The sequence below is a fragment of the Peromyscus maniculatus genome, chromosome 1, assembly GCF_049852395.1.
Source record: "Peromyscus maniculatus bairdii isolate BWxNUB_F1_BW_parent chromosome 1, HU_Pman_BW_mat_3.1, whole genome shotgun sequence".
NCBI classification, from domain to species: Eukaryota; Metazoa; Chordata; class Mammalia; order Rodentia; family Cricetidae; genus Peromyscus; species Peromyscus maniculatus.
In genome coordinates, this window is record NC_134852.1 from 114,696,628 (window position 1) to 114,713,041 (window position 16,414).

The 16,414-nt window shown below is 36.0% G+C and overlaps 2 protein-coding genes across 2 annotated transcripts; both read left to right on the forward strand.

Annotated features, from left to right (window-relative positions):
- Window positions 1–377: 377 nt before the first annotated feature.
- LOC102924430 (olfactory receptor 51G2-like) lies at window positions 378–1,331 on the forward strand. The gene has a single exon (XM_006978993.2). The coding sequence runs from the start codon at window positions 378–380 to the stop codon at window positions 1,329–1,331; it is 954 nt and encodes a 317-aa protein (XP_006979055.1).
- Window positions 1,332–14,053: 12,722 nt separating this feature from the next.
- On the forward strand, window positions 14,054–14,995 carry LOC102924752 (olfactory receptor 51I1-like). Its single transcript, XM_006978994.1, has one exon. It carries the CDS (start codon window positions 14,054–14,056, stop codon window positions 14,993–14,995), a length of 942 nt encoding a protein of 313 aa, XP_006979056.1.
- The last annotated feature ends 1,419 nt before the right edge of the window (window positions 14,996–16,414 follow it).

Here is a 16,414-nt window from a genome sequence, read left to right on the forward strand (position 1 = left end):
TAGTGCATAAGAATAATTCTATATAAGTCTTTCATGAACATGTATTTTCAATTCTATTAAAGAAATTCAAAGTAATGCAACCACTGTCATGTTCAGGACATTATAAATCTGTATTTTACTTTAAAAGAAACTGTCAAATAATTTTCCAGGGAGGCTGTGCAATTTTACATCCCATCAGCACTTTCTGAAAATTCCAGTTGTCCCACAATCTCTGCCTAAAATTTGATGACCTAGTTTGAAATCTCCATGCCTCAATTTTGCTGTTCCATGTATAAAATTATCATTTTACTTACTACTCAGTTTTGAAGTTCTCTGGCTTGGTTTCTCTTTTACAGGTCTGTGAGTGTCCTGGATTGCAATCCCACCTACAGTTCACCATGGCAGGTTTGAATAATACTTCAATTTGGCCCACTTTTTCCTTCATTGGTATCCCTGGTCTAGAGGCTGCACATATGTGGATCTCTATCCCTTTCTGTCTCCTGTATCTGGTGGCACTTGGGGGCAATGTTCTTCTCCTCCTTCTAGTTAGAGCAGAGCAAAACCTTCATGAACCCCAGTTTTACTTTTTGGCTATGTTAGCCCTCACTGATCTAGGCCTTTCATTGTCAACCATGCCTAGTGTCTTGGCCATCTTCTGGTTTGACATCCATGAAGTTGGTCTGGATGCCTGTCTGACTCAAATGTTCTTTATTCACACTCTCTCCTCCGTAGAATCAGGTGTTCTGGTGGCCATGGCTTTTGACCGCTTAGTTGCTATCTGTGCTCCACTAAACTATACAAGGATCCTGACCCACCACGCTGTTGTTTGCCTCAGTGGTGCTGCCTTCATACGGGGAGCCACGCTATTGGCTCCTCTGCCTTTTTTCCTCAGGACATTTCCTTTCTGTGGAACCAACATCCTCTCACACTCCTACTGTTACTACCCAGATATGCTGAACTTGGCTTGTGGGGATGTCACATTCAGCAGTGTCTATGGGTTGGTCTGTGTAGTCTGCACATTCGCGGTGGATGTGATCTTCATCGTAGTCTCATACATGAAGATCTTGGGCACTGTGATGAAATTGGGGATCCAAGATCGAAACTGGAAATCCCTGCAAACCTGCGCCTGTCACCTCTGCACGGTGCTGGTATTTTATTTACCACTCATCAGCCTTGCCGTACTGCATCGTTACACCCAGGAGACTTCTCCACTTCTCTACACCACCATGAGCAACGCCTACCTCCTCATGACCCCACTGCTAAACCCTCTGGTTTATAGTCTCAAATCCAAACAGATCCAAGCTGCCCTGCGTAAGCGATTTGGGGTACAACGTGTTGTTGCTGGGGAATGAGAATTTTCTATATATGAGAAACTGCAATGATCTTTAAAATATTACCTGAGCTCTATCATGTGCCAAATTGTATTTTGGGCACCATGAATTCTAACACTAAAAAGTACTTATTCCCCTAAGTAAGGAAAGTATGGTGGAGAAGATGGGCAGAAAGCTTTAAAAAGAGCACAAATTATGATTGTGTTTGCTGATGGATGGTGGTTGTTTGGTAGTAATGAGGACAAATCAGTAGGATCCAAGTTCAAAATTACTGGTTGTGGACTAACTGAAATAATTCTACCATGGCTGAGAAGTTGGTGGATCAAACTCTATGTGGTATATAACCCGTGAAAGTCTGGTTACATAGAGAAACCAAGATATCACATAATTCTTGATTTCAATGTTACTTAAGACATTAAAAATAAAAATATATGACTATATATTAAATATTAATTGATGTTCTCAAAGTTCTAGTGATCACTAAAACTATATAAATGTACTGTCTGAAAAGGAATTTTAAAAAGCCTAAGAAGTGGTTAGTCTTACTCATTAAGAATTAATATTTTACTCAGACCTTGTTCTGTTTTCAATTGCATGTTGAAGGTAGGCACTGGAATCTTGACTTCCAAAATAGAGATGTATCTCTTCTCTATCATTCCAGAGGGGATAAATGAATTAGCTGTTAAAGTTAGAGGTGTGTGTAAATGAAGAATTATTATTCATGGGTCAAGGTTAGAGGCACAGGAGGAAGAGAAAGTCAATTGTCTCTGATGATGAATAAGCATGCAGCAGAACAGAAAAGATCTGAATCTGTATGAAGAAAGTTTTAGGGCTGACCATGTGTATAGATCGGCCCTGAAAACATACATACAAGAAACACTGAGGAGGTCGTATTTAGGAATATATATTATATAATATGCATATATGCATGTAACAATCATTAGTAAAAAAAAAAAGGTCATGAATTTGAAAGCTAGCAAGGAGGGCTAAAGAGGAAAATTTGGAGGGAGAAAAGGGAAGGTGAAATTATTAATTATATTATAATCTGAAAAATAAAAGGAGTAATAAAAATGAAGAGGAAAATTTAAATGAGTTTCTAAATGATAGCTGAAGTCATTGATCATGAAATTTTTAATATCTGTTTGACACATTTAGTGTGTATTAGAAAAAGAAGACATAATTTCATACAGCTTCCACTCTAGTACTAAAATTAGGACAAAACTTGTAACGAAACAATTAGTGGGGCCTGAGCTTGGTTTGACTTGGTATATGAAGAGGGGGGGAGCAGTGAGAACTGGGCCAAGAGCTTCTTGGAAGATAGAAAATAAAATATTGAAGGATTGGTATTGTTCCCAATTCCAAAGGCATTCACTCTATTAGACATTTACTGGCTAGAGGGGGTGTTTTGACAAGTATTGGGTGTGGCCTTTTTTTCTGAGAAAGAGATCATTTGAAGAGCATAAGAACCACAAATGAAAGGAAATTCTCTCTCAAACAACTTTACCATTTCAACGTTCAATTATGATGTTTCTCTACATGCTGCATCCTTCTCTACATGCTGCATCTTTCTCTACATTCTGAATCCTTCTCTACGTGGTGCATCCTTCTCTACTTGATGAATCTGAATCCTTCTCACCAGAAGCTTCTTGGCTCTGACTTCCCCAAGCAAAAGCATAGAGATCTGCAACAAGATATCAGTAGTCACCCAGTGTTCGAAGACAAGAGACAAATTTTCTTTTGGAATTTCTCACTTGTTTGTAGAATGTGTGTGATATCTCTACCACCAATATTGTATCAAATGCATTTCTGGTATATTCATCACAAAGATTTAAACTTGAATATGAATTCATGTTTTACGCTAGACTTATTCAGTGCCAGACATGTTCCTTTCTGTTTGGAGTATGATAAAGAAAAGATACAAAGCAACCTCTTGTATTCACTTTTTCCTGTGATTTGAAAGCTATTCTCAGATTAAATAATGAAAATATGACAATAAAACAAAGTGGAAGTAGATATGGGAGGTGATTCAGAAAGAAGAAAAGGCCTGGTAGTAATGAATCATTAGTGCTCCTTATCTTTGGATTCACAATGATATTGCAAATGTCTGACACATTTTTTTTTTAACTTACAAAAAAAGTAGTAAGGCAGCTTGAGGGCATCTTCTGTTTAGGTGAAATGGACAATTGATCTAATTTTATTTTACAATATGGCAGATTTATTCATATTTCATCTCATTCACTATAAGGGCATTGTTTTCCCGATTCAGCTGACCCTAAGAATTGACATGAGGTTAATTCTTAGAATGGTTGTGCTTAGAACATAAGAGGAGAACAAAGAAACATGAGAGGGACAGGTAACAAAGAAGGAATCATAATCACTACATCAATAAATTAGATTTGTGAATAAATGTCTGTATTATATGATTAACAATAGATGGAGGAGTGGTATTTGGCTCTGGCCCAGGGCAATTCAATTGTAGGTGGCATTATTATGAGCACTGAATATGATGCCTGACTCTAATCTGCAATTACAGTATTGAACAGGAAAAAGGTATTTGACATACACAATTACAACATATATAAAGCTAACTCTGAAACTGTTTGAAATAGATATATTTTATGAAAAAAACCAATGTAACTGTGAAAATAAAGCATGTTTTTACCTGGAAAAATCACTATTATTATCTTATACCTTCAATATTTCACCACATGACTAGCATAAAGAGTTATTATTTGATCTTTATTATTAAATTCTAACATGACCTTTGTCTTACTATATTTTGAATTAAAATTGTTAATCTCCATTGAGTTTTTACTATGTATCAGGTAGTGTTATAGAGACACTGGATAAGAGCCTGAAACAATGATTGGGCCTTAAAATTGCTTGGCACTTTTCCAGCGGACCCTAGTTCAGTTCCCCAAACCAATATTCAGTAGCTCACAACCACTTGTAACTCAATCTTGAGAGGAGTGGATGATTTTTCTGGCTTCCCCTAGGCATTCACACGCAAGTGGCATACAATCACAGAAGAATGTGTATGCACATGCATGCACACACACAGGCACATGCACACAGAAACACACATAGATGAATAAAAATAAAATAAATCTTAAAAATAAAAATTCATTGTATAAATAACCATATTTCTTCTGTCACAATACTTAGAGATAGGATGCCACTAGTAAGTCTCAACTGAGGAAACATTCAGACACAGCCAGGGCCACAGGTTTTTCTCAACAACATATCATATAAGTTTGGAGACATTTTAAAATTATTACATTTTAAAATTATATTCTTGGGTTTTTTTTTCATTTCTTTTTTTATTTAAAAAAAATTTATTCATTTTACATACCAACCCTCTCATGCCTCCCTTCTCCGCCCCCCCCCCACATCTCTCCCCCATCCACCTATCATTCCCTCCTCCAAAAGGGCAAGTTCATTGTGGTGGTACACACCGGTAGGATTTGCTGAAGGAGGCAGAGGCAAGATGATCACAAGTTTGAGGCTAGCCTGGGCTACACATTTCTTTCTCCTCACCTCTTGCCTACTCTTGTTTTTAGTAAATGTGATATGCAATTTAGTATATTCTAAAGAAATCCAGTACCTACTATCTAGATGACACAATATATATATATATATATATATATATATATATATATATATATATATACTAACTTATTGTACTTTCTTATTAAATCCGTATGTTAGAAAAGCTTAAATCAGGATGGGTTTACAATAAGAGCTCAGCCAGGCAGTGGTGGCGCACACCTCTAATCCCAGCACTCGGGAAGCAGAGACAGGTGGATCTTTGTGAGTTTGAGGCCAGCCTGGTCTGCACACCGAGATCCAAGAAAGGTACAAAGCTACACAGAGAAACCCTGTCTCGAAAAAAAACAAAAAACAAAAAACAATAAGAGCTCTAAAATATATCACATAAACTTTGAAAAAATGAACCCTATTTCCTAACATTTGGAATATTTCCTCTAAAAACGTTATTGCATTTCTCAAATTTCCCAACAGTAGTATGTCTTAACAATATAAATAATTCATTTTAGTCAAATTTGAGCCATATAGCTAGCTGTGCACAAGGAATTCACACACACACACAAAACCCTATTTGTATTTAAATGGGTCATAGGGATTGAACATCAGTTCCAGGAATGACAAACAGGTTAGTTTTAGGAATGCCTTTCTTGGTCATTTATTTTAAACAGGAAGGAAATCTAATTTCTAAAAGAAGTATAGTAATGCCATACAGATAGATACTCTGCCCTCAAGGAAAGTACATCAGCACACTGGCCAGAAGTGAATGAAAGACCTTTACTCCTTACTGCTCTGTTTTCAACATCCCTGCTACCTTTCATCCTACCCTAAATGCAAACAGTTTACAAAGCACACTCTTCAACTCTTGTTTCCGTGCTTTGAAGCCTTGTGTTGAATGCATTGTGACAGGGGCGAGGAAAGGATCAATACTGGGCACACATCTCCATTGTGTACAATTTGCCGGGGAGACAAAAAAATGGAAGGCCATGTTAGTAGTATTTGTTACTATGAATTTCCCTGGTATCATCTCAAGGCTGAGGAAGATTTACGGGTGTCTTAGAGAGTGAGATTGTGTTCCCCATGGCAAAGATAGGAGGCAAGATATGTTTTCCCTTTGTAAATGTGTATCTTGCCTGCTTGTAGGCAGAGGGCAGAAAGCATCCCTGTTTATCCCCCTCTCTTCTTCTCCTTTCCTCCTCTGTCTGATACGGTCTTGCTTTGTTGTCCAGCCTGACTCCTTCTCTGCAATGCTGAGATTTCTAGTATGAGCCATCATTCCTAACCACTCCCATGCCTTTCTTAAGAAAAGAAAACAGAATTTAGCTAAGAGACTCATTGACTTTTTTTTAACTTAGTTTGTGTTCTTATATCCCAACTGCAGTTTCCCCACCCAGTACCTACCCCTCCTGCCACCCCATCCACTCCTCCTCTGTTTCTCTTCAGAAAAGAGCAGGTCTCCCATGTATATCAGCCAGACATGGCATATCAAGTTGCAGTGAGATTAGGCACCTCCTCTCTTATTAAGGTATGACAAGGCAACCCAGTAAGCAGAAAGGGTCCCAAAAGCAGGCAACAGAGTCAGAGACAGCCCCAGTTCCCACTGTTAGGAGTCCCCCAAGAAGACCAAGCTACACAACTGTCACATATATGCAGAGTACATAGGTCAGTCCCATGCAGGCTCTCTGGTTGGTGGTTCAGTCTCTCTGAGCCCCTATGAGCCCACGTTAGTTGATTCTATGGGTTTTCTTGTGGTGTCCTTGACCCCAGTGGTTCCTACAATCCTTCCTTGCCCTCTTCCATAGGATTCCCCGAGCTCTGTCAAATGTTTAACTGTAGGTCGCTGCATCTATTACCATCAGTTGCTGGGTGAAGTCTCTCTGATGACAATTGGGCTAGGCACCCATATTTGTGTATAGCAGAATCGTTTCATTGACTTTCATAACAACATAGTACTAGATTTTGTCAAAAGATACAGCAGATAAGTTGTTTTATATATTTATTGAGCTTTAAATTTATTGTGTTTTAGGAAATCTTATATTTCTACATTTTCACAAAACTGACATAACTTAAAATGTTTCTTGTCAGAGACCATCACAAAAGAAGTCTTAAAGAATATTTATGTTTAAGGAATACTCACTTTGTATATGATTTAGCAATCATATTGCAAGCATTTATTAAAATACTTTTAAGAACCCTATTTCTCAAATATTCGTTGAACTTTTATCATCACCTTTATACATCTTTGATAAATAAAAATTAATTTGTATTTTAAACATGTCATTATATATTTGTATTAGTAACTTCATTTTTAAAAAAATAAGTATTTGTAGCCAGGATGGTGATGGCACACACCTTTAGTCCCAGCACTCAGGAGGCAGAGGCTAGCAGATCTCTGTGAGTTCGAGGCCAGCCTGGTCTACAAAGTGAGTTCCAGGAAAGGCGCAAAGCTACACAGAGAAACCCTGTCTTGAAAAACCAAACAGAAAAAGAAAAAGAAAAAAAGAAAGAAAGAAAAAAGAAAAGAAGAAAAAAGGATTTGTTTTCATTTTATGATGAGTGTTTTGCCTGCATTTACATATATACACTATATGAGTTTCTTTTTCTACAGTAGCCAGAAGAGGGCATCCAATACCCTAAAATTGGAGATACAGATGGTCGTGAGGCATCACATAGATGCTGAGAACCAAACCTAGATCCTCTACATGCACAGCACATGTCCTTAATGTACCAAGCTCTGCTGACTCCCCATTGGAAGCCTTACCTTCTTGTAGGAGGGAATGGGAGTGTGGGTTGGGGGAGGAGGCTGGAGGGGTGAGAGAAGGGAAGAGGGGAATATGAAACCATATCAACACTTTTCAAAGAAAATCTGGGAAATAGTATACTCTAGAATAAAAAACAAGTTTGAGAAACCTCATAGGTCACATTCTTTTTAAAAACTAATTTTGTTTATTTTACATCCTAACCTCAGTTTCCCCTCCCTCCTCTCCTTCCAGTCTCTTCTCCTATCTTCCCTTTGCCCATCCCCCAACAATTCACTCCTCCATTTCTGTTCTGGAAGGGACAGACCTACCATGGATATCAACAAAACATGACATATCAAATTGTAGTAAGACTAAACACATCCCCATGTATTAAGACTGGGAAAGGTGACCCAGCTGGATGACTAGGGTCCCAAACTTAACTGTTATTAATAGATTGGGAATCCCTCATGGTTATAGAGCTTACCAAGGATGCCCAAGGCACTGGATTGATCACCAGTAGCATTGCAAAACAAGACAAATGAACAGCTCTACAACTAAGATAGCTCAAAATGTAACATGATTGATGTTTTTCAGATGTTGTTCTTTGACAGGAAGTTATGACAGAGATCAGCAGAAAAATGAATTTAATTCTGATGTTTCATGCTTCAATCTACTGGAAAGGACAAAATTATCATGTAACTAATTTAATCAATAAAAGGAAGAAAATTAATTAAAATAAAATAATAACAGCTAAAGAAATACTGTGAGGTGTTGATTTTATTGAAAATTTTCTACTCATAATTTCATTATGAATGTACTTTGTATAGTTTCAAGGAATTATTTTCAGTGTATGATTATCTTCATTTTCTTAACTGTATCAAAAACAAAATGTCTTAAAATACAATATTTTATAAAAGAAAATCTTCTAAAAGTTTTGTTGTTTTAAAATTCACAATTAAGTCTTGGCTGTTAACTCTTGGTGTTAAACTGACAGTCCTCTTTTTTTCTACATGGATATTGTGTTTTATCAGCAATATTTGTTGAAAAGATCAGAACTTGACCATTTTGTTATATTTTTTAAATTATTAAGTTTATTTGGTTATTTATTTTTTCTGTGTATGTGGAAGTCAGAGGATAACATGCAGAACTTGGTTTTCTCCTTCCAGCATGTGGGTCTCAGAAATGGAATTCACTTCTTCAGGCTCTCAAGGAACTGTTTTTATCAACTAAGCTATCTTGCCCTTCTGCATTCAATTATTTTGATTACCACTTTTCAGAAAGGAAGTTATATATCTCTTTGTATATAAACCAATAAATCTGCTCCAATGGTCTATGTTATGCTAATATCTCTCTGTTTCAACTGAAAAGCCACATTCGAAAAATCACATACTTGAGGATTTTTCTAAGCTTATAATTTTTCTGATGAACTACAGTACAGATACATTATAAGATTTATCAATTAATTGATAGTCTGTTTTGATCCCCAATTAATGATTGAAAATTGATACTTACTTTTCATGACTCATCTCTAGAGACAAGACATATTTTAACCTTGACAGTCTTCTTTCCTATCATTACTAGTAAAATTAAAGTCTTTTGATTTTAAATGTTTTCTTCCTCTTAATTCAATAGTCTCAGAATATCATTAGTTTGTTTTATTTGATAATCCTGTTGTTGATCATTCTTAAAAACTCTTGTCTCACATTATCATTTATTCTGAACACTGGTAGAAAAAATAGGAACAGTGTGTGTATTCATATGCATATTTTATTAATGAATAAAGTGGTAAGTGGAGAGAGAAAGAGAGAAGAAGGAAGAGAGAAGTTGCCATGTAATGCCCTTGGGAACATCTTCCGAAGAAATAAATACTCCATTGACAGTTCAGACAGACCTACAATGCCAGCTTCACTCAACATCTGCAGCCATAGTCACTGAGGTAAACCTAAACCCTGGAGTGCATGGGACTCTGGATATGGATGGAGAATAGGCAATAAGAAAATGTAATATAAATGTAATGGTCAGAATTTTTTTCCTTTACACCAAAGATCTCTTTTACATTAAGGCATAGCATTGTTGTATTGGTCTTAGTCTATTCTGAGTAATATTTATATGCTAATATAGGGAATGACTTACATATTAATGAACAAAAATCATTAAGCGCATTATGAGAATTTGATGTTGCACCAATGATTAAAAAAAAAACACACTGAAACTATTCAAAATATAGGTGGAAATCTTTTGCTTTTAGTCATGTAAGCAAACACATCCTAGTCGTGGTTCTTCCTCAGGGAATTAAAATAAGCTTAAAATGTATCTTTTCATCTAGTTTTCCCCTCTTGAGTCATTTTCTAAAGACCACAAAGAATGCATTTACAAAAATGAAAATGAGTTCACATCACTGACTTTAAAACCTTTGGTAACTGAAAAGCTCATTATAATATTGTCTTTGTAAAGTTTATGCAGCGCTGTCATTACCATCTTAGCATTCTCTTCCTCCCATGAACCACTCTCTTCCTCTCAGTTGAATTCTCTTTCAGCTTATCTCTCACATACATCAGAGATCAGTCTCTTGGCCCTTGGTTTCTCACCTCTTTTCTCTATGTATGGTCCTTATGACTTCTATTATTGTTCTCCTTCACACACTTGCATCAACATCTTCAGCTCTTAGCATACTTTAAGACAACAATCACATGTGCCTAGTGTTCTCATCTGTGTAAATGGTTATACAGTGTTCAAGTTTTTCTTAAGTGTAATTCTTTCTTCAAAGATGTTGAAACCTTTTATGATAAAGTTGAGAATAGGTTGTTTGGTTCACCTCTAAAATATTAATATGATTATACAGTGTGTGTTATGGCAAGTTTAAAAATTAGTATGAATTACACTGCAAGCAAAAATGTTTTATAGTTATATCCCACCACCATAGAAAGGTGCCTCGAAATGCTCTGTTCACGAAACATATAATCAGCTACTGAATTAATGAATCAATGGATTCCAAAAGACAGCAGCCAATTTGAAAGTGCCCTTGAGGGAAGTTAGCTTTAGCCTGCCATTCAATATGAAGTCTCTCCTACATAGTTTCTTTAATATTCCAGTGGAGGAGACATCAACCTCCCTCCTTCCATTCTACATGTGTCTAGGTAAGTAGACAGGAGAGGACATACAGAAAGAAAGGAAAGTGAAAAATATGTCAGTTGGTAGCCATCCTCAGTGAACAGAATTTTAATGACTCCAACTCTGACTCTATTTTCTCTTGTGCTCACCAGTTTTCTGTATTCCTATCTGAACTTGGGAACTCAGTGGTTCTGTGAAACAAAAACTTATGTTTTAATGGAAAATGTGCCATAAATATTAGACAGGTGCTTTTTATCTCTTATCTATTTCTGTTTGCCTTTGTTGTAGAAAAGTGTAGAATTTACTCTTTAAATGAACGAACACTTTCTTTTTTGACATTTTAGTGTATGTTTAATTAATTTTCATGTATTATAAGTGTGAAGGAAAAATTGACATTTATTTACAGATAAAGAAGAGATTAAAACAGAGACAAAAATTTACATATAGACGATTTTCTTTATTTGAGATCTCTATAAAGTTATTTTAAAATATATTTAGTATTCTTGTATTTGAAGTCATACATTTTATTTACCCAGATCAATATTTTTGAGTAGTAAGAAAGTTACCTAGTTAAAATTGTGCTGGCTTTTTAAAAATAACATTATATAATCATTTTTTTCTTATTAATATTTCTTGGATTATTCCCGAATTTATTTTCTTTTTCTCTTTCTTTCCAAATGACTTTTTAAAATTGATAAATAGATTTTTCTCTCAAAAAAATACCTCCTAACCACAGTTTCCCCTCCTTCCACTCTTTCCAGCTCCTACCCCCACCCCCCAGCTCCTAGCCCTCTATACTCCCACCCCTTTACCCCCATCTCTTCTCTCCCCTAGATCCACTCCCCTTCTGTCTCCTTTAGAAGAGAGCAGGGCTCCAAGACACAACCAAACAGGACAAAACAAAATACAATAAGACAAGGCAAAATCTGTCACATCAGAGGAGAACAAGGCAGCCCAACAGGAGGGTCCCAGGAGCAGGCAAAAGAGTCAGAGACACTCCCACTCCCACTGTTAGGAGTCCCACAAAAGCACCAAGCTAACGACCACAACATGCACACAGATGACTTGGTGCCGACCCATGTGAGTCCAGTGCTTCAGTCTCTGTGAGCCTATATGCGCACTGTTTAGTTGATTTAGTGCCTTTTTTAAAAATCATGTTCGTTTATTGTTTAATTTAAAAAAAAAGCAATAATTCAAGATCAATTAAACTTCTGATATGCAGTGATATATTTAATTAATGTAAGCTAGATATCATTAATTGCAGCTAGGATAATGACTAGAGATTACTAGATGGACAGATCACAAAGACATTTAAAACATCTAACTGTGTATGTAGAGAGTGGATTTAGTTTCAGAGATTCTAAATTCAAAGTTGTCTGGAGGTAATGTTAGAGCACTGGCTCTCAGCTTTCCTAATGCTGTGACCCTTTAATGCAGTTATGTTGTGGTGACCCCCAATCATAAAATTATTTTCATTGATACTTCATAATTGTAATTTTGCTGCTGTTACTAATCATAATGTAAATATTTTTTGCAATAGAAGTTTGTCAAAGGGGTCATGACCCACAGGTTGATAACCAAGATGTTAGAGATTAAAATAAAAATATGTATTGGAAAGCATCTAGAATCAAAAACTAAATGTAATTAATTATGAATGAAGAAATGATTGATACTAACAGTAGTTGTTTCTTAATGCCCATAGAAAAAGAGACAGTTAAAAGTATAGAAGAATAATTCATTAAAATAGAAATATTTCAAAAGCCTTTAATTTTTTATGGAAATCAAGAAAGATAAATTCTCACAAAGAAAATATTTTAGATGGTCAAATATTTTTGAAGACCAAAGAAGGGAAATATATTACTAAGTGACATAGCCTATTTTTAAGCTTCTAATTCTTTATCAAAATAATTATTAGAAATTATCATCTAATTATTGTAAATAATACTAACATGTTTTAAAATTATATTTCTACCATAGAAAGAAAAGGCAGACTAATAAAGATAAAATGGCACATGTTAAATGATTATATATTTACTTTATGTAAAAATTTAAAATAAACAAAAATATAAATATATACATTAAAATTATTTTAAATACTGTAGGTATATATATTCTGATGCATTTAAGTATATTTACATATCATTTAAATAACACTAACAAAGACAAAGAATCAGTGTGTGCTTGGAATGGGAATTTGGGTCCAAGATGAAGGAATTTTTATCTATATTCTAGAATGTAAATAATTTGAGCTGTGTAAAAAGAACTTGGGTATTTACTGAAGAGGAGAGTTGAACAAGGGGTCAGAATGAAATGGTTAGAGTTACACTCCAGCATTGGTTGAATGAATTGGGAAATGATTATCATTCATTGGCAACAGTGAGAACCTCTTCTAAGTGTGAAATCGGAGTACAGTATACAATGCCAGTATATATACTTGTTTATAAGTAGAAATTTTTCCTTTCCAAAAGTGTCACAATGAGTATATCTCAAGACACAAATATGAGTTCACATACACGTGTGTGTGAGGGGTTGATGTTTGTTTTCAACTCAGATTTTGTCTCCCATAGTGAGAAGATAGAAGCACTGGGTACTCTGCTACCCAAGGTAACCTTTTCTGCTTTTATAATTGTGTGTGTAATCGTGAACATATATGTTCATGCCACTGTGCACAAGTATACAGACAGAATATTAAAGTTGACATAATATGTCCTGATTTATCACTCTCCACCATATTCCCGTGAGACAAGTTCTCTCACAAAACCTGAAGATTGGCTTGTAGCCAGTAAGTCCCATTGGCTTGCTTTCTCTCTCTGATTCCATAATGCTGAGGTTACAGAAATCTGCCACTATGCTTTGCTTTTTTCATAGTTCTGGGTATTTGTAATTAGGTCCTTATGTTAGCACAAGAAGGACTCTTAGCTATGGAGCTATTACTCCAACACCATGTTTGTTTGTTTTTTCATGCTAGGACGTTGAAGGAATTATTTTGTAGAGTACTTCTACTTGTATTTGCTGTCTCATAGATTTTATCCTAAGCTCTTGGATCCAGCTGGCTGAACACAAAATTCACTGTTCATTTTCACTGCCATCTTAACTGGCTCATTTCTGTATGGAGATCAGTAATGAAGGATTGCATATCCTCAAGGCAGTCTGCGGAGAACATTTGTTGCTTGGTATAATTATTAAATTCATCTTACTCCCAATAAGCTCCTTATCGTTAGACTGTATCCTTCACAGATGACATCTCGAGTGTTCATTAGAACTTCCTGAATTTGACATCTAACTTTTGCTTCCTTCTAGGGTTCAATGTCAAAGGAACTGTTTGCACAGTGATTTTCACAGTCGCCCATGTCTGAATTCAATACCACATTTCAACCTTCTCTCTTCATCCTTACTGGTCTCAGAGGGCTGGTGGGTGCCCGTCTGTGGCTAGGACCACTCCTAAGTCTGATGTACATCACTACAATGGCAGGGAACTGTACTGTAATTTACTTAGTGAGGACTGAACGGAGTCTGCAGGAGCCTCAGTACCATTTTTTGTCTATGTTGGCTGGAGCTGACATTATATTGTCTGTCTCCACACTTTTCTCTGTGTTAAAAGTCTTTATCTTTGACCTCTATGAAATTGCATTTGATAGTTGCCTTGCTCAGCTCTTCTTCATCCATACATCCTCTTCCATGGGCTCAGGAATTCTGTTGGCTATGGCTTTTGACCGTTTTGTGGCCATCAGTCACCCCCTGCAATACACCACAATACTTACCAACTCACGAGTCATCAAGATGGGACTGGCTGCCTTTCTGAGGGGTGTAGCACTCATGACTCCATTGCCTATTCTGCTCAAGAGGCTACCATTCTGCAAGGGTCAGATGCTGTCTTATTCCTACTGTATCCACCCAGATGTCATGAAACTAGCTTGTGGCCAAGTCAAAATCAATATTTTCTATGGGCTTGTTTTAGTTATATTTTCCTTTGGGGTAGACTTTCTGCTCATAGCCATTTCTTATGCTCTGATATTTCAAGCAGTCATGGGAATTGCTTCCAGAGAAGGTCAGATGAAGGCACTCAACACTTGTTTGTCTCATATATTTATTGTCTTTATTTACTATGGCCCTTTGCTGGCAATAACAGTAATGCATCGAATCAGCCACAGAAGTTCTCCAGTAGCACATGCAGTCCTAGGAAATATCTACCTCTTTATGCCCCCAATGCTCAACCCAATTGTGTATAGCCTGAAGACCAAGCAGATTCGTTCTGCCCTGAGAAAGTCTTTGAAAATCCACATAAGATGAACAGTTCAGAAAGTTAATGCAGACAGTTTCAGTGAAGGAAATTACAATTCTCAATTACACAGTTAACATGATTGTTTATTTTGTTGTATTTTTACATCTGAGATGTGTATATAGATATGAAAATGAGATGAAATGTTGAAATTATAGCTTTTATGAATAAAGACATTGTATTTGTATACTCAAAAAATTTGTTTTCTCCTATGTGTCTTAGTGTATGATTTGATAAACTTCACAAACTAAACAGTAAAAAAAAAATCAAACTGTTCCTAGTTAGATATTTCAGGCTAGCCTCTATTCATAGATAAGTTCACTATATATTTTTTTTTTTTTTTGGTTTTTCGAGACAGGGTTTCTCTGTGTAGCTTTGCGCCTTTCCTGGAGCTCACTTGGTAGCCCAGGCTGGCCTCGAACTCACAGAGATCCGCCTGGCTCTGCCTCCCGAGTGCTGGGATTAAAGGCGTGCGCCACCAACGCCCGGCAAGTTCACTATATTTTTATAGTTGCAAATGAGGGTTATAATTAAAAGAATTTTAAAATTCAGAAATTTCAGAAATCCCTAGTCCCATTCTTGTGCCTTTGGCTTTGTTTTCTTTCCTAGTGGTTTTGCTCTACTTTTTTTTACTAAAATATCCCCCTTCTTTCTTGCACTACCTCCCTGAGAACAAAATTTATAGCCATCTTCTAGACCATTTGACTCCCCCTGCTATAGAGTGTGGGGGCATAGCAGTCAATTAGGAAATTGTTTTGCTTTTTTCCCCCTAAAATATTCCCACATCTGCATCCACATCCTTTAGAAGAAAAAAGAGATTATTCTGCTTTCTTCTGTTTTACACCATTGCTGACTAGTTTTGTATCTCTGATTTGCTCCACAATTACAGAACACCCATATAATCATTTTCAGAAGCTTGTTGGATCTTCAGATGGGTGTACACACATGGATATGCTCTTGGTAGCCATAGTCTTCAAATCCATGAAAACCAAAGTTAAATTCATGAACTTCTTCAAATGCATTTTTCCTCTCAAATTCCCTCTGTACACAAGTGATGATTATATTTTTTATGTTTCCAGAGTAAAAAATTAATGCTGTTATCTCTACATATCTTTTAAATTTCTTCTTCATTAATGTCATTACATCTCCTAAATTTATCTTAAATGCTTTTACTTTTCTACATCTCAGTATTAGCTCCACTAATTTAAGCATTCTAGATGCTTTTCTTTATGTAATGTGGAGTGAATTCTAAACATCTAACCTTACCTGGAGTTTAAACTGACATTTATTGTGTTATATAAAAGTGTTTTTAAACAAATATAATTGTGCTAAATATTTATTTCCGAATTACTGACACAATACATGTTTGTTTTGACAAGTTTAACCAAATTTGTATGTGAAGCTCTCTGTGATCCAACCTGCCTATCATT